At 35.4% G+C, this 27,304-nt stretch overlaps 1 protein-coding gene across 2 annotated transcripts in view; it reads right to left on the bottom strand.

Moving 5' to 3' along the window:
- Window positions 1-27,304, bottom strand: part of LOC138705011 (collagenase 3-like) — a 111,878-nt gene that overhangs the window by 8,908 nt on the left and 75,666 nt on the right. For both annotated transcript variants that reach the window (XM_069833548.1, XM_069833549.1), the window contains 2 exons: window positions 15,490-15,765; window positions 14,729-14,910 (listed from right to left, as the gene is read on the bottom strand). In XM_069833548.1, the coding sequence (XP_069689649.1) occupies window positions 14,729-14,910; window positions 15,490-15,765 (458 nt within the window). The remainder of the gene's footprint in view (window positions 1-14,728; window positions 14,911-15,489; window positions 15,766-27,304) is intronic.

Raw genomic sequence — 27,304 nt, 5'->3', positions numbered from 1 at the left:
ACTCAGGACGAAATTAAATGCAGAATAAATATGGGAAATACCTGCTATTATTCGGTTGAGAAGTTTTTTTCATCCAGTCTGCTCTCAAAAAAGCTGAAAGTTGGAATTTATAAAATTGTTATATTACTGGTTGTTCTTTATGCACTGCACGCATTGTATTCTTCATCTGACATAATTAGGAACATTAAATTCAGACATTTGAGACGGGCAGGGTATGTAGCACGCACGCGAATCCAGAAATGCATATGGAGTGTTAGTTGGGAGGCCGGAGGGATAAAGACCTTTGGGTAAACCGAGACGTAGATGGGAGGATAATATTAAAATGGATTTGAGGGAGATGGGATATGATGATAGAGACTGGATTAATTTTGCTCAGAATAGTGACCGATGGTGGACTTATGTGAGGGCGGCAATGAACCTCCAGCTTCTCTAAAAGCCATAATGTAAGTAAGTTAAATATAACCATAGCACAACTATAATACGGAAAGTAATAAAACTGTGATATTAATAGTAAATATTTTAAAAGCATGCAAAAACGATGTCCTAAGTTGATCGAATTGACTGCTATACAAGCTTGTAGATTTACCGGTAATGCATCTGGAGATAGAGGAAAGATATTTAGAATTGCTATTGTAGAAAAATTTGTCAGCTTTAATGCATTTCATAGGAACACGAGAGTTAATGTTTGTGAAAGAGTCACATGTTATATCATCTTCAAGGGCTTTGACTGAAAATAGAGCATCTAGTTCCCAGCATCTGGAGTAGGCCTACCAATAAACTTCGACAATTAAACTAATCACAGTTTTTGTCACAGCTGTTTCTTGAGTCACTGGGAGAAATTTATATGACATGAATTTGCTTTGGATAATTTCTTATTTAGCTGATTCAGACTAGAATTCCAGATTACTGATGTCTATTCAAGTTTGGATCTAATTAATGTGAAATATTAGAAGAGAATCAGATGTAGAGGAAGAATAAATTATTGACCGTATTAGTTCAAATGAAAATATTTGGGATTAAGAGGGATGAAGTTAAAGGAGAATGGAGAAAGTTACACAACCCAGAACTACACAAATTGTATTCTTCACCTGACATAATTAGTATCATTAAATCCAGACGTTTCAGATGGGCAGGGCATGTAGCATGTATGAGCGAGTCCAGAAATACATACAAATTATTAGTTGGGAAGCCAGAGGGAAAAAGATCTTTGGGGAGGCCGAGACGTAGATGAGAAGGTAATATTAAAATGGATTTTAGGGAGGTGGGATATGATTGTAGAGACTGGATTAATCTTGCACAGGATAGGGACCGATGGTGGGCTTATGAGAGGGTGGCAATGAACTTCCTGGTTGCTTAAAAGCCATAAGTATGTATTAGGTGCAATGTTCTGGTTGCATGGGTGTGTATGTGTGTGTGTGTGTGTGTGTGTGTGAGTGTGTGTGTGTGCTGTAGCCTACATGCTTGTGAAAATAAAGTTTACTGTCAAATAATACTCCAAAGTGTTTAACACAATCATTCTGTTAATCTGAACATTATTTATATAATAGATGAATTTCAGAGAAGTACTTTTCCTCGAAAAGGTTATGACATTCCTCTCAGAAACATTAATTTTCATAGCATCATTTTCTTTCGACCACTTTGCAATTACATCACGTTGAAAAGATTGACAGTCAGTAATATTGTTTTGTTGTACGAAAGATTTTTAAATATCGGCGAATAATAAACAGTACTTATTCTTGCAAATCAGGCCTTTAAGGTATAACTCCGTATAAAATTGATTTGAATAATTTCGGGGAAAAAGTTGTTCCGGGGCAGGTATCGAACCCGGGACCTTTGGTACGTTTAACCAAAGGTCCCGGATTCGATACCCGGCCCCAGAACAATTTTTCCCTCGAAATTATTCAGAACTTATTCTTGTACAGATATCATTGATGAAGGTTATAAAAAGAAGAGACTCTAAAGTAGAGCCCTGTGGCACTCCACAGTTTAAGTTATATGATCTGAAAGTTTGTTAAATAGACGTACACAATATTATTTATCACTTAGTTTTCAAACCAGTTTATGTAACTTACAAAAGTTCAATACTTATTATCTTATGAAATAAACCTTTTATTTGGAACTACCAGTGGGGTGTGGTGATATTTCATACAGAGTAAGCAGTAAGCAACAAGAAATTAAAACATTACCCACGGTACAAACAAATAAGAGTACAGAATAATAATAATAATAATAATAATAATAATAATAATAATAATAATAATGATGATGATGATAATCATGATGATGATAATAAAATAATAATAATGACAATAATAATAATGATAATGATAATAATAATAATAATAATAATAATAATATAAGTGCATTACAGCTCATAAATAGTGAGCAGATTGAACTTGAGCAGAGGAAGATAGCTATATTCACGGACAGCCAAGTAAAACTGGCTCTTCTAAAAAACTCCTCAAACCATAATAATATAATCGAGATAATACGTGAAAACATCAAAAGCCTAAAAGAACAGAACTTCATTATCCACTTCGGATGGGTCAAGGCTCATGTAGGAATAGAGGGCAATGAACTCGCGGATAAAACAGCAAAAGAGGCAGCAACAGAAGATGGTCTTGAAGTGGCATACAACAGGAAACCTAAGACCACAATTGTAACGGAAATAGAAGAAGAAGGGTTCAACGAATGGGAGAACGACTGGAAAAACTCACTTAAAGGAGCTATATGTAAGAAGTTCTTCCCGTCTGTACGTCAGAGGATGAAACAAAATATTACGCTGACAGCAGAAGTAACCGCCATGATCTCAGGCCATGGAAAAATCAAGGCATACCTGCACCGTTTCGGGATCAAAGACGACTCAACGTGTTCATGCCTTCAAGATGCACAAACAGTAGATCACCTAATATACTCGTGTGTCAAGTTGAATAAACAAAGGGATATTCTGAAGCAGGGAATATATAGAAATCAAGATAGATGGCCAGTGTCACATGAGAAACTATTGTTAAAACACTATAAGGGATTCAGAAACTTTGTTCAATCAATAGATTTCACATCACTGTAAATATTGTAAATAGTGAAAAAACTACTCTACTTAAAATTAGTATTAGTATTAGTATTCAGTAGTAGTAGTAGTAGTAGTTAGATATTATGTTAAAATAATTATAAGCAATTCACCACCTTTATTAAGTCAATAGACTTCACGGCAGTGTATTATATTGTAAATAGTGAAAGCACTACTCCAGTTAAAATAGTATTAGTATTAATAATTTTAAATAATTCATAAACTGTATTCAGTCAGCTGACTTTACATCCTTGTAAATATTGTAAATAGTTTACTATTAGTTTTTGTTTTAAGTTCCGACAGAATGTAAAAACAGTGTAGCAACAAATGTGTGTAGTATTGCATTACTGCAATGGAGCATACTGAATAAAAAGGGGATTCATATAAAAAAAAATAACAATAATAATAATAATAATAATAGTAATAATAATAATAATAATAATAGGGGGAAGTCTTGCAGCGCCCGTCAGCTTACAGTAGGCCTACCAGTCAGTGTGTGTTTTTAAATACCGACAACAATTAGCAGGACGCGAAATGTAGTGTACGTTACCCAGTTCAATGCCGAATTCGAAGGTGTTCTATTGGATCATGTGAAAGATCTATCTGATAGATTATTACCACTCACAAGGAAAGAGTTTTTGAACTTAGCTTTTCAACTTGCGGAGGCCTTAAAAATTCCTCTTCAATTCAACCATGACAAAAAGACTGCTGGTAAGCAATTTTATTATGATTTCATGAATTTTATTTTATTGGGTTATTTTACGACGCTTTATCAACAGCTTAGGTTATTTAGCATCTGAATGAGATGGTGATAATGCCGGTGAAATGAGTCCGGGGTCCAGCACCGAAAGTTACCCAGCATTTGCTCATCTTGGGTTGAGGGAAAACCCCGGAAAAAACCTCAACCAGGTAACTTGCCCCGACCGGGAATCGAACCCGGGCCACCTGGTTTCGTGGCCAGACGCGCTGACCGTTACTCCACAGGTGTGGACGATTTCATGAATCATCACCCGAATTTGTCTCTCCGAACTCCTGAATCGACAAGCCTTAATAGATCAATTGGGTTTAACAAGCCACAAGTCAATTGATTCTTTGAGAGTCTTACAAATCTAATGGAAAAATATGAATTCGCACCCTATAAAATTGATAACTGTGACGAAACTAGTGTCACTTCTGTACAAAAACATTCCAAAGTTATTTTGCTGAAACAGAACCGTCAAGTGGGTAAACTGACTTCGGCTGAAAGGGGAAGAAGTGTTACTGTACTATTCTGTATGAATGCTGGGGGTCAGTACATTCCATCATTTTTCATATTTCCTCGACAATGCATGAATGAAAGACTTCTCATTGGTGCTCTCAAAGAGAGCATAAGTGACACTCAATCAAACGGATGGATGACATCCCAGTTGTTCTTGAAATGGATGCAGCATTTTGCTCACTATGCCAATCCTTTTGTTCAAAACCCCGTTTTGTTAATTTTAGATGGCCATATTAGCTATAAGGACTTGGAGGTGATCACCTATGCTCGAAACCAGAATATTCATATGTTAAGTACTCCACCACATACGACTCATAAGCTTCAGCCTCTTGATCGTGTTTTCATGAAGCCATTTAAAGATGCATATTATGAAGCTTGTGGGCTCTGGATGAGAAAGAATCCCACTGCAAGGATAACAGAGTATGAAAGAGCAAGTCTTGTAGGTGATGCTTTTGCAAGAGTTTGACAGGCTGAAATTGCAGTAATAGGATTTCAGTGTACAGAAATTCATCCCCTAAATCCCAATGTATTCACAGAGCTCGATTACCTACTGTCAATGATGACAGACATAGCAATGGATTCGAACATGGATCAAACTGAGAGCCCAACAGTTAGGCCTATGCGTCCATTCCCTGACATGACTTCTGCACCTAAGGCAAGTTCACATCATGAGACTAGTCCTAATTGGCCCACTCCTACTGATAGGCCTAATGATACCACTGTTGTAAAGGAAACAATTCAGCAGCTCAGCCCAATTCCGGATGCCAGTAAGAAGCGAGAAGTTAGTCGACGCCGAAAATCTGAAAGAAGTGAGGTTTTGACATCCAGTCCTTACAAGACATATCTAAAAGAAAAAAATAATGAAAAGTTGAAGAGAGAAGTCAAGAGCCTAGTGCGTGGGAAACGCCCCCTATCAGGAAAATTCATCCCAAAAAGCTCAAGAAAGACAACCAAGAAAAATGACGAAAAGGAGGAAACTACATGCAATTTTTGCGGGAATCTCATGACGAAGATTGGATCCAATGTTTTTCATGCCAAATGTGGGCTCACGAAGCCTGTGCCAGCATTCCTGAGACATCTGACACGTATGAATGTGATTTTTGTCAAAAGTAATATGTGACCGGTACTGCCTGCCAATTTTCTGATTGTAACGATTTTATGGACATTTAATTTGTTTATGTTTTGTATTAATATTAATTTCTGATTTTTTTTTTTTGTAATTACCATTGAGTTCAATAATATACGGTATGTACTTAAATTATATCAAAAGAGTGTGTCAAAAAGTTGAATGTTTTCTTATTTATAACCCAAAAACCTTAAGGGGTCGGAACTGCAAGACTTCCCCCTAATAATAATGATGATGATGATGATGATGATGATGATGATAATGATGATAATAATAATAATAATAATAATAATGATAATAATAAAAGCAGTGAATCTTCTCTGTAGCTATAGAAAACTTATAGCAGGAATTCATAGAATAAGTTCACAGAGTTTTACTACCTCTCCTAATGCTGCATTCAGATGGCTTGATTTGATGCAAACTAACAGTTCATTAATATTTTTACGCAGATCGTCGGAAATATATGTGACAGTTACTTGGAATTGAAGAGCAGGAAAATCAAACATGTTGGGATAACTGCAGTAGCGGCTGGTGGTCAAAATAATGAGTGTGCTACAATCTCTATATCGGCCTACTGTATACACTTATATGCATTTATCTTAATTTGAGACTCGCCTAGTGACGAAATATGGAGTTCCTTCCTACTGCAGAACTTGTCAATTACCCTGGTGTTAAACGTTAAATCCCTCCATACTGGACACCATACTCTTTTCTATTGACAGTATTGCAAGAGCAGTGAGGCGATCCTGGGACATAGTGTTCCTTAAAAACGTTTTTATGTGTTTCAAGCAAGAAAAACATATTTCTGGCTCAGCAGTGGTCATTGGTGTTGTAACCAAAATATTTAACAACTTCGTTACTTCACAGAATGGATCCCGTGAATTGTTGGAGACTATGTTTTGTAACAATTGAACAGCCATCTATATTTCGGAAGTCGGATCTTCCGTATAGAACTCCAAGTTGTGTCTTTAACATTCTTTTGTTCAGTACATTATAGCTGTTGACAGCAACTTCAAGTTCGCGTTCAGGAAAATTATGCAAAAAATTGTAAAAAAAATTCGCTGTTTAACAATTTTGTTGCATCTAGGTAGCTTAAAGATTGGAAACGATGAGTAGTTTCCTGAATTATACGGTTACATACCTCCTTGGCATCAATTTTCTGGGATTCAATTTTCCGTCGCTTGCCGATTGATTCAGGAGGTACCACAAAAAACTGTTAGATGGCAGCAGCAGTCGAACATTTGAATTACCAAATACATTGTACATAGTTCCGAGTTCCTCCACAAACAAGCATTCTTTCCTTACGCTTTACTTTTGCAATCTCCAAGCTGTGTTGTGCTGAAGCTGACTACAGCACTTCCCCGCGTAAAAATAGCCAATCAGAGCAGTTATTTCAGCTTCGCACATGCGCATTAACTGTCTACATTCTAATGTAAGTTTTGAGTAGCACAACGAAGAGCGAAGAGCGAAGACTAAACACTCTATAACGCGTCATGAACATAACAATGGGAAATTGTCAAATGGCAGATCAAATACCATGGTATTGCAAACACTTTATTTGAGCAAAAAATATCATTGTGCTGTAGCACTGTAGCACATAAGGATGGGCCGCCCCTGGGTAACTGTCTTTAAGGGAATCAAAACCAATCTCGGAGAACATCCTTTTATTCTGAATTAATGAGGGATTAATGAGTTCCAAGGAGCATAGGGAATCGAGATTATCGAACCTTTTGTTGAACTGTTGCAAAATAAAATTATATAAATAATTTAACAAAACAGGTATCCATAGGATGTCTCAATATCAAGTACTTTATTTAATCTTGTTCTTTTTCTGTGTGGCTCATTTACATCCCATTTCAGCTCTATCACGCCCCATATTTCTTCAAAGTTCACATGTCTCGCTTCAAGTTCTGTTTTAAGCTCTTTGACTTTATTTACACAATAACCAATATGACGAGACTTTGTTTGCGATATAGAGAACCAAACGTCAGTAAGAGGGAAAATATTTCCAAATACTGTCAACATAAAATGAAAGTTAAAGTCCTTCAATTAAACTAAACACTCATGGGCAGAAATCAACGCCTCATGATCCCACATTTCATAAGAATCAGTCATTTTATAAAATAATGAGATTAGCTAGTCGCGATATTCCGAAACTGTTCCTACTAATTGTGAATTGAAGTTCCTGCATGTTGCCGACACTTTGGGCAATCTCTTGCTGACTTCCTCACATAGTGCATGACTTCTTTTAGTTGATTTTGAAAAAAAAAAAAAAATAGTTGCCAATCCATTCAAAGTTAAGAAGAATACTCTGCAGTCTTTGATATTAGAAGCTGACTGTGACAATACTAAGTTCACTTCAAAGACATTATACAGGGTGATTCATTATTACGTGTAAATACTTTGTGTGTGTGTTGTAGAGGTGAAACTAAGACTAAAACGTTCTATACAACTTTTTCTCAAAACCTTTAATCCCAGAGTTCCAGTAGATGGCACCTGTGTCGTAGTAACTGCATAAGCATTACTTTTCTCCCACACATTTGGTGTGGTATTGTGGAGAATCAGTTACTCTGACCTCGAGTTCTGCCTCCGCAGTTGAATGGGGAAATCTACCGCGCATTCTTGGAACGCGAATTGTTTGGTCTGCTACATGATATCCCTCTTGCAACACGAGTGAACTTATGGTTTATGCACAATGGTGCTCCTGCGCATTACTGCCGCAACGTAAGGGCGTATCTCAATGCTGTGTATCCAGATCAATGGATAGGCTGCGCAGGGCCAATTCCTTGGCCAGCCAGATCACCGGACATGAACCCTCTGGACTTCTACCTTCGGGACCGCCTGAAGTCGTTAGTATATGCCTCTGCTGTACCTAACGTAGAAGTACTACAACAACGAATTGAACATGCGTGTAGAATTGTTCGTAATGAGTTGAACGGGCTGTGTAACGTTCAGAGATCACTAAGGCGGCGAGCACAGGTATGTCTTCAAGTTGAGGGACAGCACTTTGAACATGCATTACACTAAGAATTGTGCAAATGTCTAAAGTCTAGAAGAAATTGTTTTACATTTTTTACTGTGTTTTGTTTTAGTTCACAAAACGTGCATAAGTGGACTGCCGAGGATATGGGCTTAGTGACTTTGGTTGTTTTTGTATTGAAGTCAAATGCACTATACGAAAGTGATAATTAGTTTACATTTGGCGTTTCATCCTTTCTTTGTTTGGGACCGCAAGTTCTACGCAAAATGGCGTTAACTCTGGAATTAAAGGTTTTGAGAAAAAGTTGTATAGAACGTTTCAGTCTTAGTTTCACCTCTACATTACACACACAAAGTATTTACACGTAATAATGAATCACTCTGTATAGTACATAGTATTCAACATAGTTTCCCCTATTTGAAGAATCTCTGCCCTCGTTGTGACCTCTGAAAACTTGTTCTTGCTTTCCCAAAAAACAAACAACATCAATCAATCGGCTACCCAATCATTCACAAGAATAGGAGTGGTAAGCACAATAAGCCTCAGGCTGCAATGTAAGTCTTCGGGTCCCTCCTCCGTACAAGAGAAAAGAAAAAAAAAGTTTCATAATGTCCCTGTTTCTGCTAACAAATTCATTATGCTTTTGGTCACTCACATTTTTTTTTTTGGTTATCAGTCATGTGATCTATCCTAGAGTACAGCTTTTTTCCAATGTTATTGCATGCAGGTGATTCTGAGAAAGACTGTGGTCAGTGACGGTTCCTCGGGGGAGGGAAGGGAGGAACGTCCTCCTCACATTTTTCTTCTTTTGCAAGTAAATACCAAATGAAATATATGCCTTGAAATTCGAGGGAGATTCGATAATTTTTAAGTTCATAGCTATAAGAAAACCTCAGTTGATCGAGTTTTAAACGACGCGCAATCATGTGCTGCTAGAAAACTGTGAGAAAGATGCGAGATTGTTTGTGTGGAGGAAAGCCAATCCTTTCCTCCTTTACTGCAGTTAAAACACATAGACAACAGTGCACTAGCCGCGAGAGACAGAAGCAGAGTTTTAAAGCAAGTAAATGAACGGAGAGGGAGGAGATTCTCCTCTGAATCAGCGCATGGGCAGGAAATATAGAAACCGACTGGTCGTGCAGCAAGCTTGCTACTGCTGCCATGTAACGATGCTGCATTCAGCCAGACTAGAACACATCTAGAAGGAGACACCATAGAAACAGTTTTAACGCAAAGCTATGAAAGACACCATATTATAAACTTTTTTAAAATTATAAATCAAAATATATTATTCATTGCACTCTGTATAGGCTACTATTCATGGTTTGAAACTTTCGAGGATATCTGAAAGTTGAAGTTGGGTTTATATAAAACAAAGAGAAAGCAGTTCTACATTATTATCGCGGATCTTTTTGGCCCCTGAAATTCACTTCCATTCATTGTCTGCTAGACAGGGCAACAGCCAAGTTGTCAGTTTTGTACAAATATATTTGAAATTGAAAGTACTCCAAACTACATTATTTTCAACATAAAAAAATAATCGGCCACCGGCAGCTTTGAACAATAATGGTAGTGTGACTTTACAAGAACTGACATTCTTCAAAAGCATGTGATACTGAACTTGTAAATGTACGTGTGGCAACACAGACCACGTGGGTGGGTGAAGTGTTCTTGCTTTCCTAACAGATTATTTCCCATTCCCATTTCCGTAAAACGGTTCCGATTACGTGTTAGTACCTAGTCTCTTCCAACAGTGTGATGTTGTATTGTGAGTGAAAAATGCTGCGAGGTTGTGAATTTCCTTGTAATTGTTTATTTGTGCAAATATTCAACAATGAATGGGAGTGAAAACATATTATATTTTGGACAATTTAGGAAACTCAGTTTACAAGAACAGATTATTGCTATACAATAGGGAAGGCCAACCCCAACACTACTTGGTCTTACATATATGAATGTAGGCAATTTGTAGCATGTTTCATTCAAGGTGTCATTTTATACTGTTAACTTCCTTCCTCCTCTTAAGAAATATGCAGGAGCCACCACTAACTGTGATCCTTTTTTATAGCCTTGCGCACATTGTTCATATTATAACCCCCATGATTCCAAATAATTTAATAGTTTGGAAAAAAGAAGGCAGGGTCAGCAATATAATTTTTGAACTGAAGAACAATCAGTCATTGTTGTCATATAAATTAGAATTAAAATGCTTTATGCAAGTTTTAACTTTAGTGCAAATATTTAATTGAGGAGATGGACGATCTTTCTACAAAATTCATTTTTTGTTTTCAAATGACCAAGAAGAAAAAATACACCAAGGAAGATAACATATTACACCGTCATATTTAGCTGGAAGTCTGGTATCCGTCTCCATTTCGAACAATCAACACTGCCACTACAATAATCAGTTTATGCAATTGCATACCTCAGCCCTCTAATACAGCACTAGTTCAGTTTATCACTAAATAAGATAAAAAAAACTGTTACAACACTTAAGAAACACAACATAATGATGTTCGCGTAGGCTTCCACGACTGGTGAACATGGTGTGTGGATAAGCTTCAGGGCTTCTACCGCGTTGTCTTGGTGTTATTGGCTGACGTTTCGACCACTGTGTTGTGGCCATCTTCAGAGCAGTTGTTGGATAAGGAAATAGTCTGCCAGCTCTTATATATATAGTAGTCTCGATGGGGGGGAGTACTTGCTGTGAAAGGTCGTAGGTTCTCCTTCTGGCATGTGATTGGTCCTACGTTGTCCAATCCGGTTGAGGTCTGTATGAAGGGGAGTATTCATATTAAATACTGGCCCTCATAAGGTCCGAAAGAGTGACCTTGATACCGTGCCCGATGTCCGGATGAAGGGGGGGGCCGCCTACATGTGGAGACCTGGTTTCTTGTTCCTAAGTCTAGGTCGTAGGTTCTCCTTCTGGCATCTGCTTGGTCCTACATGGTCCAATCCGGTTGGAGTCTGTGTGAAGGGAAGTATTCATATTAAATACTGGCCCTCATAAGGTCCGACAGAGTGCCTCTTTCGGACCTTATGAGGGCCAGTATTTAATATGAATACTCCCCTTCATACAGACCTCAACCGGATTGGACAACATACGACCAATCAGATGCCAGAAGGAGAACCTACGACCTATCACAGCAAGTACTCCCCCTCCCATCGAGACTGCTATATATATAAGACCTGGCAGACTATTTCCTTATCCAACAACTGCTCTGAAGATGGCCACAACACAGCGGTCGAAACGTCAACCAATAACACCAAGACAACGCGGTAGAAGCCCTGAAGCTTATCTACACACCACAACATAATGATGTTAACCATAAATATTTTGTAAAAAAAACCGTTCATTTCGAATTGGGCGTAGATTCAACCTCACTAAACCGAACAAGACTTTCTTTGTGCGTGAAAGAAAAATAATTCAAAGCATTGCTCCAGAGGAGTGTATTAATATAAAGGCTCAGTGGTTTGCATGAAATAAAACATAACGTTTCAGTATCAGGATTTTCTTCTAGTTTCTGCTCCACATTTCTTTAACTTATAAAAAATACAATATAGTTCCCTTCTTTTTGTGTACCGTACTTTTAGTTGTGTTTTAATATATCTCTCATTCATAGTTGTATTTTTTTCTGAGTCAATCTTTGCTACATGTTCATGATAAAAGCTACAAACATTAGATATTGGTCTCCCATTTTATACTATCCCCAGATGATTTGCTGTCCGAAGTTGAAGCAATTTCCTAACAGTTGATGTAGAATGCTCCTACTGCCATCTAGCGACAAAATGTGGCAACTACCTAATGGATTACAGCAGAGGCCCAAGCGCCTGGAATTGGGTCTCTCTGTGACTTCGACAGATATTCCGCATCACTTTAGCATGGTTGGTATATAGATGCGCAGCAACAAAATCAATGCAATCACATAAGTAACTCAATTTCGATCAAAAGTGGAGTTAGGCCTCTCTTGGATTCTGGGATTCAATTATATTACGAGTTTATAAATGCAGGTAGCGCATTTATGTCATGACAAGAATAAAAAAAAAAATCAGCACCTATGCATTTGGTTAAGTTGAGTACCGGTACCTGGAAAGCAAGAATGTATCAACGGACTTAAAGAAAACATCAGTAGAGAAATTCTTAGCATTTCACGTGAAAAACTCCACTAGGTTTGAAGGATTATATTCTGAGGATGTAGGCTTGCATAAGCCAGATGATAATGATTCCGAACGTCTTTTATAAATGAACAATACGTGCACTTTTACTTTATAAACTGGTATAGATTGGTAGGCTTAGTAACACAACCTTGTCCAATAACAAATCTCTGCTGAATGACTGAAAATGACAAAACATGGAGTACCAGTACTGGTACAAAGAAAATTAGACCATGTATGATCAAAAGACATTTACCTAATTCTACAGCTCAACAACGAAAGTGTTTAATACATGTGTAACAATGATAAATCCTATATTATACATCTTGATTAACTTACACACTTTTATCACTTAAGAATTTTGTTATGCTAACAACTTGCTAGTGTTAAAGAAAACTAAGTAGTGAATTACTGGTATCTAATTGACTAATTTCGACTTCATATTAGTCAAGTAGGTAATTCACTACTTAGTTTTCTAACACTAGAAAGTTGTTAGTATAACTAAATTCTTAAGTGACAAATCATAAGTACATTATAAGAATAATGAAATTGATGCTTGGAGATACCATTACCAGTATTAATTCTGGATTGTAGTCACAATTCTTCCTGAGATGACCTCTCACGATATTTATTTATCAGAAAACCTAAATGATAAGGCTTGCAAAAGCAATCCCCACATATTGGAGAAGCTAAAAGACAATATTCTACGTGAGATGGCAACTAAAAGACAGTCTTTTACATGAGATGACATTAATTATCAAAAATAATCTTTGCTGTATTAATGACAAATTTTTACTAGGATACCAAGAATGTATGGTATGTGAAAATGAGAAGCATTTGGAGCAAAAACTATAGGTAAGTGTTCCTGTCCCTTTCTGTGTTTCCTCTATTAGCCAAGCATAGGCAATTAGCCAGTGGCATTTCATGGTACAATTTATAGGTGGTTACAGTTAATTTATATTTATAAATTTTAATTCATGGTACCATAATTAAAATTGCAATTTGGAAAACGTATTATATGACTTTCACGTGTTAAATTTTGTATTAACTTGTTAACATGTTTCGGCCTGCTATCGGCCATTATCAGAACTGGTCGTTGCTGGTCTTGGCGCCTTTTGTTTTGTTTCCTGTAGGGGTATGTTTGTGTAGTGTAATGTGGAGTCAAAGAGTGTGTGTGTTATGAAATTGAGTTGTGTGTTGAGAATTTCATTTGGATGTGTTTTTGTGTGTTTCTATATTTCGTTTTGTTCTAGTGTGTTTAGTTTCTGGCTTTTTGGTTGAATGTGTAGAATTTTCATGTCTTTGTTGATGGCTGTATTTAATAGTGGAATTTGTAGTGGATTGAAAGGATAAATTCCTATAGGTGGTCATAAAGATCCATGTGTGGTTAGCATTTGTGATGTGTTCTACATATGTGGAAGTGTTTTGTTATGGCTGTGATGTGTTCTTTGTAACGTGTTTGAAATGATCTGACTGTCCTATGTAGAAGTGTTACCGGTACATTTGAGTTTGTATACGACTGTGTGGCTGTATTTGTTTGTTTGTGTTGTATGTGTGTTGAGATGTTTTTGAAGAGTATTATTTGTTCTGTATGCAATGTTGTAATATAATTTCTTGAATGAGGTTGCAATCTTGTGTGTGTTTTCGTATGTTAGTGTGATGTATTTATGTATGCAAGCTAATTATATCAAGTTTAATATTCTAAACCAGCCTAATAACATAATCTAGCCCCAAAACCTAACTTTATACGTTATACAGTACAGTACCAGTATAACCTAGCAAGTTAATCTCACTTTACATGGTAATCTAACCAAGCTCATTATCATCACCTAGTCTGGTACGAGGTTTCTAGGTATTCGCACTGTTTCTAAATGTAGAGACATCCAATGTTTCGGAGCTACATGTCGGCTCCATCATCAGGGAATGTAGTGAAAGGGGAAAGGGGAACCTTTTTTTTTGGATCCATTGCCAAGAACTATTCTCCAGGACTGGACCTAGCCTGATAATATAAAATATGTAACTCTAGAACATAGAATGTTTTATATCATCACATGGTTAACACACACACAACCCAAAAACTACATCACAATCCAGTCACCATAAAAATCTTAGCTATTAAATTATTTAAATTTGCATTCTTACCAGACCAGTCTCACAGTTGTAGCTGTAGTACGAGCTATTGGAGAAGAAATAAATGCGCCTGCCAGTAACATACAGCACGTCTTCTAGATCACCCTTGATGCCTCCCCAGTCTGTGATTGGTTTGGGGTAGGTGGCAGGGACTTGAGGGTATTGTGACGCATCATACTTCCAATACAAATCTCCTGTAAGACAATTTCCTTAAGAATAACTATTGTCAAGTAAATATACGAAGTATATTCGTCATACATAAGTTATATACTACCAATCAAAGAGACTCCCCCTCCCCATATTCTGGTCATCGACACTGTTGGTAAATTGGTTACACAACTGGCTTCATATGGGAGAATGGTGAACAGTCAAGCATCCACCATTAGTTAAAAAAATACAGTTTTATAATGGCAGAAACTATGCCGAAACTAGTTACAATTATATAGTATTACTTCTTAAATTTCAATAGTTATAACACAAGTACATTATTAAAAGTTGTCAATTTAACTAGTTTTAGTGCATTATCATTAGAAAAAAGAACAACAGCAACAGCAAGTGGAAAAATAGCAAAAATCTTTTGATTCAATACAAAACTGAGATTCACTGAAATATATTTCCTATACCGGTAATAAGAAAGTAAAATTATAGATTGGTAAACGAACAATGAAGAGGTATAGAATTCCACGTTTCTTTTAGAAGACTATGATAGAAGTTTTGATAAAAGAACAGGAAACGAAGAAAAATTAGAAGGTCATAATTATGATAAAACTTACCTTTGAAGAAATAGAAAATCCGATGACCACCCCACATAGCCCCTTGAACATTATCAGGTATTCCAAGCCAATTCAATGAAATATAATAAGGATTCCTATACGTGTTAGAATAGTAATTATAGCACCAATACTTGTTCTTCTTGAAGAAATAAATTAACCCTGCGCTAGTTGCAGTGGCAGCATCAACACTGCCTGGAAGTCCAGGCCACCGATGAGAGATAAGCTTGGGGTAGCCACTTGCGAGTCCATCTGGGTATAACTTCCAATAGTAGTCATCTGTCACACAAATTTCAATAATTTATTTCAATGGAATATGAACAAATAATGATTCAAAATGTTTCTAATTGTATTTATGCAGTGATAAGAAGAGTAGTAGTAATGGTAGTGATGAAATTGGTATTGTGGGTGGTGATGGTGTTGTTGGTGATACCGTACTGTGATGTTGGTGTAGATTGGTGATAATGGCAACAACAGTGTTGGTCATAGTTCTTAAAGTGATGATAGCAATGATAGCAGTCATGATGATTGATGATAGTGGTAATCACGATAGTGGTAATCACAATAGTGATAGTGATAATGATGATGGTGATAATAAGAGTGAGATAACAGTAATGATGATGTAGATAGTTGTGACGATTATAGTGATGAAGATGACTGTGGTGGTGATAAGTAGAGACAGGTAAAATATAAAATGTCATATTCTAAATAATTCCTGTTAGCAGCACAGGAGGAAGGATTTTCATGAACCATGATGTGTATAGAATGCAATTAATGCCAAACATTTTTTCATATTAGGAAAATTTTGGTAAAATTCTCACATTTCATAAAAATATTTATATTTTTCCATATTTCGTACGATTTTTACTTCTCTGTTAATATTTCCATAACTATCACTGTACCACATTTTCCAGATTATTATTATTATTATTATTATTATTATTATTAATTGATTACTAATGGACTTACTTTTGTTAATTATGTAAGATTGACACGAGTAAGTCCACTAGTAATCAATTAATTATATTCAAGTGTTAAAAGTAGTGCACGCAAGATTCAAAATGGATTATTATTACTATTATTATTATTATTATTATTATTATGACTACTTTGAAAATTCAAATCTCTTTAGTACTAACCAATTTGGCTTTAGAAAAAGGAAATCAACAAATGATGCAATTGAGCTTTTAATAACCGAAATTTTAAGAAATTTTGAAAATAGGTCACAAGTTAATGCTGTGTTTTGTGATCTCTCCAAAGCGTTCGATTGTGTTGATCACAACTTAATTTTATCAAAATTAGAATTTTATGGTATTCGAGGAAATACACTAAATATTTTTAGAACCTATCTTCATAGCAGAAGGCAATTAGTCTCAATAGGTGAAAATTGGTCAAGTCTCTCCAGTATACATTATGGTGTTCCACAAGGCTCAATAATTGGTCCACTGCTATTCTTAGTAGCAATAAATGACCTTCCTAAATTCATTAAAGCTATAACAATTATGTATGCTGATGACACTACATTCTTATGTTCTAGCTCTACTCTGAATGAATTACATGCTCTAACCAATGATATTCTATCACAAATGGCTTAAATGGTTTGAATCTAACTGTTTTTTGCTTAATCAAGAAAAAACTATCAACATAACTTTTACCCTAAATCATGTAATAAAAAAGGACAACATACAAAACTATACCAAATTTCTAGGACTTTTTATAGACTCCAGTTTAACATGGGAAAAACATATCGAATATATATGCACAAAATTATCAAGAGTTATATATTTATTAAAGAAATTAGTGACTTGCGTTTCTCAAAATTATTTAAGATGTGCCTACTTTTCGTTCTTTCAGTCGATAATTAGGTATGCCTTAATTTTCTGGGGCAATGGTAGCAAAATTGGGAGTGTCTTCATTTTGCAAAAGAAAGCCATTAGAATTCTATGTCAATGAAACTATCTTGAACATTGTCGACCTCTTTTCAAACAATCACAGATATTAACTGTAATAAATTTATATATGTACGACCTAGTCCTTTACACTCGACAAAATATAATTACTCATTAATAGCCAATATGATCATGAAATTAGAAATAGTGAACAAATTAATATCCCATACTGTAGATTACATAAAACTAATACAAATTTTTCTGTCATGGGGATGAAATGATATAATAAGCTTTCCAGTCAATATTGTAAGTTACCAACCAATAGTTTCAAAGCTAGATTTTATAATTGGCTTTTAATTAATCCTTTGTATTCTGTAGAGGAGTTTCTTCACATAAATTCATACGAAATTGTTTTTTTAATAAATAAAGTTATTTACATTTAAGTTAGTTACAATTATTACATTAAGAGTGAAGAAGTGTTTTAATTAATTTTAGAGTTTCAAAATGTTTTGTGTTTTCATTCTAATTAAACTTCACTGTTTTCAATTATATGTGTATTTTCAAACGTGACGAAGCCTATCACTGTATGGCTTAATAAATTGAATTGATATTACAGAGAGACAATAAAGATGTTTTCCAGGAAATATTTGAAAAGCTCAAGCCACCCATTCTACCAACATTCCAGGATTCCTAAGGGCAAGTGGAATATTAAAATTCCTTCTTAAAAGCCACTGAACTCGTAGTGTCAATGAATTTGGGAAGTCAAAACAAAATAAGTGGTTCTTATCCCACATTTGCTCATTCTTTCGAATCTAATGAAAGTCTTTCCAGTGTTGTCGTGTCTAATTTTATATGTGCGATTAATGTTTCAAATGTGTTTCAATCATCAATTTTGCTTTCTGCTTAATTTATACTTTTTTTTTTTTTTGCAAACTTCATAAGTATTTCATCATACGAAACAATATTAACTGATAGAAAGTATAATCTTTTGAAAAAATATAGAAGAGTTACTTATGTTGTATTGTGACCAATGTTGAGTCCAGCCAATGTGAAAACTTTTTCTTTCCTTTTTTCTTTTTTTTTTTTTTTTTTTGTTTTCTTCAGTACAAAAAATTGAGCTATCTAGTTCCTGCATTCAGGTAAAGATTTGATGATGATGATGATGATGATGATGATGATGATGACAAACTGTTTAATTAATTACAGTAGAATCCCGATTATCTGTCACACTATTAACCGATTGTTGGATTATCCGTCTGTCATTCTCTCCTTTTTTGTTGCAGAAAAAATATTGAGTACATTAGTACGTATTTTTTTATAGAGAGTGATATTAAAAGCCTTTGCCCTTACACATTATGATCTACTGTTCGACTGACTTGTTTAATTTCTCTGCAAAACGTCTTTCTGAAGTGCTAAAAGAATACATGTTGTGCTAAGTATCGAAGAGAAGTGCATATAATTGAGTGGTTTTTGGAAAGAAGAACTGTAGTTCATCTCACATCGGAATATGAGATTGGAGTTACAACTATGCGAGATTTAATAAAAACAAGGATAAAGTGTATAAATTACTTCAATCTATAACATGAAACCTACACTTTTGCTATCTTTCCACAGAAATTCATCATAGGAAGTTTCCTTGACACTTAGAAGACCGTCATTAATTCATTCATTCATAGTATTCTAACGCTACAAACCCAGCATTCTCCAGTCTTTCCTATTTTCTGCCTTCCTCTTAGTCTCCGCATATGACCTATACTTAATGCCTTCTATTATTTGATATCTTCTCCTGCCACGAAATCTTCTTCCGTTCACCATTCCTTCTAGTGAATCCTTCAGTAGGCAGTTTCTTCTCAGTCAGTGACCCAGCCAATTCCTTTTTCTCTTCCTGATTAGTTTCAGCATTATTCTTTCTTCAACCACTCTTTCCAACAGAGCTATTATACTTAAAAGTTCTGATCCAGTACCTAATGTGTTAAAACACATAACCACAGAGAAGTTTATGAAACTGAATTATGCAACACTTAATTTATGAAAGTCTTCTATGGTACGGATTATCCGATTTTTTCGATTAACCGTTCAGCCCACCCCCTTCAGTACCTCGGATAATAGAGGTTCTACTGTATGTAGATTTATTAATTTCATTTAGTAGCATATTAAATATAGACATAACTATTAGTCTTTAAACGTTGTTTTGTAAAAAATTATGTAATTCTGCTCCAAATGGTTTAGGAACGAAGATATTTCTTCCAATTAATAGTTTGTTTTTTTTTTGTTTTCCTGGCAAGTCAAGCCTAATACAAGTGATAGGAGCGGGACAATAATTATCTAAAATAAGTTACGGCATGTTAAACAAAGGAGCATTTTCATTTGGCAGAGTACTCATGAATCAACCTTTTATCTGTTAGAATTTCAATGAAAAATACTTTCTTGAGCTTTATTGTACTTCGGCCAGAATAATTTATCCATCTTGAGCTGTTGTAAGTAGATGAATATCATCCACATTGGAAAATCTCAAACGAAATGCCATATTTGAACATCGAATTAGGCCTACTTCACTTGCGTCCAAGTTATCCCCTATTGAAATAACCAGGGGCGGCTTAGAGGTAGTGCCGTTGTGCCATGGCACTACCAGAATACAAAAGGAAAAGGAGAATTCATATTTTCCGCTCAAAACCTGAGAGAAACAAGTTACGCTTATACAATCTCTACCGTCAATATGATCTTTGCAGCGAAACACGTTGTAACCAGTGTTTGGAGGATGGATCTGTGCCAGGCACTACATCCCATAAGAAATATAATGGGATGCGCGCGCAATCTTCATGTTCGCTCGTCCTTTTCAGCATCTAAAGCATGATCTAAAATGTGCCAGGCATAATTTGCCACTGGCTTTTGCAATGCCTGTAAAACTGTATACATCCCCATTTTCTACGCTGATCCCTTACTACCTCTCGCTCTGTCTGTCCTTCCACTTTGTCGGAACAAGTTTCTTAGAGTGAAGACTGCAACAATAAGATAATAAAATCTCTCCCGGTTTCTTCAAAACTTGGCTTGAGAAAGTTTTCACTTTATTATTTCTACAACAGTACCAATTGTAGTGTGAACGTGTTAAGTCGTGAGGTTGTCATCGTAATAGTGGTCGTGTTATCGTGTTGTGTACTGTGAAAAAATGAACTCGGTTGGCACTTTATTGAAATCTCCGTTTTCAACATTAACATATGAAGACAAACTTCGTGTTAAAGAATTAGGCAGACCTATACCGCACTTAAATATTCATCAAAAGCAGCAAAGTACTAAAGTTAACAGATCTCGCAAATTCAACCCAGATATTTATTTAAAAAACAACTGGTTGTGTGGATGTGATGTGAAAAATGCGTTCTTCTGTTTCCCGTGTGTTCTGTTCGGAGGTGAACTTAGCTGGTCAAAAGTGGGTGTGACAGATTTAGTACATTTATGGGGTAAAATAAAAACACATAATAAGTCAAAGGTTAATATGAATAACGTCTTCAGTTTGTCTGTGCTTGGTAAAGCGAACATTGAAAATCAGTTAAATTTACACTACAGACTCGCGATTGCAAAACACAATGAGCAAGTTGATAAAAACAGATATGTGTTAAATTTAATAATAAATTGCATACGATATTGTGGGCCACTAGATTTAGCACTAAGAGGGCACGATGAATCTGAGGAGTTTTGTTTGCAAAATAGACAACTTCAACAAAAAAATGATGGATTTATTTTCAAGTCAGAAGAATCGGCGAATGGGTTTTATCTATCGCGCATATTAACCTGGTCAACAAAAGTCCTCCAGTGCTCCAGTTGTATAAATTTTGGTGAGTGATTATTATTATTATTATTATTATTATTATTAGAGACGAGAATTTCATGCACTATAAAATCCCAAAATATGCATGCATTAATGCACTATCAAACAATGAAATATGCATGATCAAGCGAAAAATACATTAAAATATGCACTTTTATTTTTGTTTCAAATATCTTATTTCACTTCACTTTTTTTGCACAGTTAAAAACCTAACAACATTTTTAAATTGGTTTCTGTGAGGTTCCTGCACTTGTCAGTCAATATGTTTTTTAGGCAGAGAATGACCTCTCTATATTGCAAGAAGTTTAAATTTGAATGAACATATTTGTGACAGTGTCAGGTCAAATTCTTCATTCAAGTTTTCGCCACAAATAACCTTCTTCACTGAACAAAAGAATCCGCAGTCCGAGTTAGCATTTATGACCCTGTTCAATTTGTTTTACGCCGCTACTTCCACTTTCCCACGGGCATAACTGAGGGATCTATGAAATTCTTTGCAGATTCTTTCTTTTGTTCCATTCTTACAATATGTGAAACAGATGCAACATGCTGATCGACTTGAAATTTTTTAGTACATTTCATCTGAAATTATAATAGACCTTACGGTTACCTAGATACGATTTAAAAACGGACATCGTAATTTAATAATTATTTTAAACAGGTTTTGTAATTTCTTTACAAAGAACAATTGTCATATAAAATGTTCGGAAACAGAACAGCATTGCTTAACTCTTTACTCCAACAGTCGCAAAATACGACATCCTCATCTGACCTAATAAAATCTTTTCCTTTACAGTAATCCACTGTGCAAAGAGTACTTTTGGAATCTTTAAATTGGAAACATATTAGAACCACATTAACACGCGCAAACAGAATAAACAAGCACATTAACAACTTACGATATTCACACACAGCAAACACAGTTTAATGATGATTCCAAATTTAGAAGAATCTAAATTGCTACTAATACTAGAAATGGAAGAGAATTTACAACCTCCCTGAAAGAGGATGCTTTTGACCTAAATTATTTGTCGGCAATTTCCTTGAACCCTCTATATTTCCTCTCTACTTACTATTCTCAAAATATCCAACGTAATAAATTCATTTATGACACGCAGTGTATAGAGGGTCGTCCGTAAAGTGTTGTAAAAGTGGACTTCCGTCCAGGGAAAGGTCTTCTAACACCTTATTGTGAAAATCTTAACATTTTATTTAATTTTTCTGTTATTTATTTTTTTTCTTTTTCTTCTTCAATCCTGATACCTGAAGCTAAAATATGGGACATAAAATCGAGAAACTGAGGTGTCCACACAAAACCATTAAAACATGCATTTAAACTGAATGTAATGTATATTATATGCATTATTAAGCTAAAAATTACCTAAATATGCATTAGGCATGTTTTTATCCCTAAAAAGTCGAAAACATGCAAATATGCACGGCAAAAGTACACATATTTGGAACCGGAAAGTAATGAAATGGATATGTACTAAGTTTGAGCTATGTCTTATGTTCCTATAAAAACATGCATTTGCATGGAATTCTCGTCTCTAATTATTATTATTATTATTATTATTATTATTATTATTATTGCTTATTTCTTGTCTTTGGTTTAGACCATAAGCGGATCCAGGGAGGAAATAGTAGGAAAAAGAGTTACTCTCCCCCTTAGAGTATTCTGGATATACCACTGATTTTGGCACTAGGCATTAAATATGTATGAGCTGCCACTGGAAATAACGTGAGGTGAATGGCTCTGATTGGTTCTTTTATCAATGACGTCAGTGCAGCATTAAGCATTTAACATTATCAGGAGGGTGCAAAAACTCTCTATTATAAAAGTGTTTTACACGTTATTTTTTTGTATGACAACATTATAAAACAGTTAGGTAATAAAAATAATTAATGAATGGTACGGTATCAAATTTGTAATGATGGGTAGTTTGATATCATGGTCTATGAAGAATGGATTGCTATTACAGTAGTGATGTATTAAATATTATTGTACGGAAATCGTTTCATTATATCAGGGGCGTATTTTGCGGACTTCCGGGGCTACCGGCGGTAGCCCAAGGAAATTACAAAAGAAAAAGTTTATAATATAACATAATGTAATAAATTTGTATCGTTAGTTTTACCATAGTAATTAAAATTAAAGTAATTGTTAGATTTACATGCGCTCTCTGCTCTCAAAAAGAAACAAGTTGTCAAGGCGGCATCGCTGGAGAAACCGCTTGCTACGTGAGGCAGCCTGTGACCGTTTTGCTCACGCTGTCCTTCGCACAACTGCCCGTCCCCCCCTTCTGTTTCCATCATGCACTGTAGGCGGGCGAGTTGCCGCTCTCGTGATCGGTTTCTTCGCAGGCGCGAAGCAGCAATACGCTTAGTACGCTAGCAATTGAATGGGATTGTGTTCTTGCAGTGCATTATATTAAATCTGTGATTTGTTCGAGTGTCTAAGAGTTATATTAATTGTGAATTATTAAGTTTTTAATTTCCCAATTAAGTGATATTGTGAAAAATATGGCAGAACAAGTTTCTGGAGAGGTTTGTGTTGAAAATTACTGTGTAATAGAAGGTTTATTAAAAGTGCCTTTTAACCGTCGTACATAACAACGAGAAAGTTGAAATTGTGAAAATGGAAAGACCAACTCCTGAGTTAAATTTGTCCATGGACGTAAAAGAAAAACAGCGTGAGTACACACGCCATTTCACTTCAACATCATGTGGTAAGTGGAATTGGTTGTGTGGTACTTCTAAACTGTCTAAACTATTTTGCTGGCCATGTTTGTTATTTAGCCGCGAAACTAATGTGTGATCAAAAGAGGGGTTTTCTAATATGAACTCCCTTCGAACGGCAGTCCTTTTTTTTTTTTAGTAGGTTATTTTACGACGCTTTATCAACATCTAAGGTTATTTAGCGTCTGAATGAGATGAAGGTGATAATGCCGGTGAAATGAGTCCGGGGTCCAACACCGAAAATTACCTAGCATTTGCTCGTATTGGGTTGAGGGAAAACCCCGGAAAAAACCTCAACCAGGTAACTTGCCCCGACCGGGAATCGAACCCGGGCCACCTGGTTTCGCGGCCAGACGTGCTGACCGTTACTCCACAGGTGTGGACCGGCAGTCCTAGAATACGACAAATCAAAAGCTCATATTTGTAGTAGCATGAACTTTGCAAACTTTGGGAAGACAAGAAATGATTTACAGCTAGATAAGCAAAAAGCTCTACACATCAACCAACACAATGCTCTTGTGAAAAAAAAATCGGAAGATTTTACTGCGTCTTATTAATGCAGTCTGCTTTCTAGGAAAACAAGAATTGGCTTTTCGGGGTCATAACGAGAGTGTGGAATCAGACAATATAGGATATTATATTGAATATTTAAATTCCTTAAGTGAATTTGACCATTTACTGGCCAATCATCTTGAGAGTTCAACAGTATTTCGTGGTAATTCTCCCGCAATTCAGAATGACTTAATATTTGCTATAAGTGAGGTTATGATAAAGAACATAAAACCTTTTGTGGCCATTGTTGTTGATGAAACAAGTTACTGCTCTAATCAGAGTCAATTGTCCACTGTTTTAAGATACGTCGACAATACTGCCAATGTTCAAGAACGGTTTATAGGATTCAGAAATGTCAGTTCGGACAAAACTGCTGCTACTTTGTTTCAGCATGTGGAAGGTGTTACAGCAGAATACAATGTCGGCAATAAGTTAATTGCACAGACATACGATGGTGCTTCAGTTATGGCGGGAAATATTAATGGCTTAAAAACAAAAGTTCAAGAAAAGTATCCTCAAGCACTATTTGTCCATTGTTACAGCCATGTTCTTAATTTAGTTTTGCAACAAACTACTTCATCCATTCCAGAATGCCGCATTTTTTTCAAAACACTGTCGGGTTTAGCTGCATTTTTCTCATCATCTCCTAAAAGATCAGAAAACTCAAGAAATTTATGAACAAGAAACTCCCAAAAGTAGCACCAACTAGATTCAATTTTACATCTTGGCTTGTAAATATAGTAAACGAATACAGAGAAAAACGGACTGCTTTCTTTAAAAATATCATTTGTAATGACTCTGAAGAAAACTGGGATGATGCTGTAAATGTGCAGGCTCAAGGATATTTGAATTTTTTCGCACAGTTTCAGAATATATTTCTTCTTGAAGTCTATGCTAGAGTGTTCGCACATACAGATGTGCTCTACAATATTCTTCAGACAAAAAGTCAAGACATAGCATACTACTTGCAAGAGGTATCAAAGTTAAAAAAATACTATATCCGAGTTCAGACGTAGTGGGTTTCCGTCCATATGGAGTAATATGGAAAATGAAAATTCTTCAGCCAATACAATGGAACCACCATTAAAGGAAAGGAGATGATGAATTGAAATACAGGCAGCTGTACTACAGCAGATCGTATGCAGATGGAAATTACTGACAGATTTTCTGATTATGGAAAGCTTCAGTTCACACATCTTCTAGATTCTCAAAAATTTTCTGCTTATAGAGAAAACTTCCCGAATGAGGCACTAAACAAATTATTTCAGTCCTATAACAGTCACTTTGATCAAGTACGTTTGAAAAATGAATTAAGTGTAATATATTCAGCAGAAGTCTTTGATTTTTCGAACAAACCTATCCATGAAATATTATCTGCCATATATGAAAACCAGCTGAACCAAGTTATTCCTGAAGTCCTTAAATTGGCAACATTAATTGTGACAATACCAGCTACGTCAGCATCGGTAGAAAGAACATTTTCTGAGTTGAAGAGAATAAAATCCTACTGTAGATCAACTCATACACAAGAACGTTTATCCGGCTTGGCACTAATATCCATTGAAAAGTCATTTTACAGAAACTTTGCAAGTGGCCCAACTGTAATTTCAATGACGAAGTCATCAACGTATTTTCGTCCCAATCAAGACGTCTGAAATTCACATAAATATGTAAGGAATTTTATTATAGGGATTTAAAAATATATTTTGTGTAATAATAGGGTCAGTGGTAGCCCAAACCCTTTAACCAGTATACGCCACTGCATAATATTAATTTTATGGCACAAGACAAGTGTGGAGGTTGTGAACAATACCAGTCATTTCCATCGAAAACAAGAAATGAGTTTTTTTTATGGCTTCGGTATATTTAGAGAGTCATCTTTCTGAATATGTTGTTGTTTTTATTCTAACTCTGTTATTTCCATGAGAAACAATATGGTAAAGTCAGGATTTTCAATCAAAACCGGATAATTCCATATTATACTAATATTAATACTTTCATTGTCTTTTTCTGTATCAAAAACGGACATTTCCAACTCTCTGTACGTGTTGCAATTACAAATCCATTCAAAATCGGTCATTTCCATTTCAATGTGCGAGAGTGATAATGTCTTATTGCTAATTAAAATTATTGTAAAAGTGTTATACTGTAATATACTGCACTAATTTTTCCATGATACAGTAGAATGAAAGTGATGGATATTTAGGGAGATAAGCTTTTCAACTCATATTTTTATTTTCATGCAATGTGCATTCACATAGTTGAGCTAAAGGTATTTTAATTGAAATGGTTGTAAAAGTGTTACGGTACGAATAATTATATAGTAAGCACTGGCAAGGACGCCATCTTCCCACAATAGAGATCCTGGGCACATATTTCCCCGTTAGAGTGTAGTCATAAGAAAATTTAACAAATTTAATTAAAATATATGTATATATTTGGTAATGTAAGCCTATATGCTCGGACCCCTATTACTGGAAGATTGCCTGCCCAATGTTTACTATAAACTATATAATTATAAACATGTATAATAAAATTCCAAGCTCCATAATAAGCAGTAAACAAAAGAAGTTTAAAAGCATAGTCAACAGGTTGCTGCTGCATCATATGCCATATACTGTAGAGGAATTTATGTCTTCAGACCTTGCATGAAAGTGCCTACTAATGTGTAATTGTGAAAGCATATAGGTCGTTATTGCTGCTAAGAACATTATTATTATTATTATTATTATTATTATTATTATTATTATTATTATTATTATTATTATTTTATCTCTATCTTAGATACAATTCTTTTTAAATCATGTGAGCAGAT

Source organism: Periplaneta americana, chromosome 8 (assembly GCF_040183065.1).
Source record: "Periplaneta americana isolate PAMFEO1 chromosome 8, P.americana_PAMFEO1_priV1, whole genome shotgun sequence".
NCBI classification, from domain to species: domain Eukaryota; kingdom Metazoa; phylum Arthropoda; class Insecta; order Blattodea; family Blattidae; genus Periplaneta; species Periplaneta americana.
The sequence above is the reverse complement of the archived record's forward strand: the minus strand, read 5'-3'. Positions and strand labels throughout refer to the sequence as shown.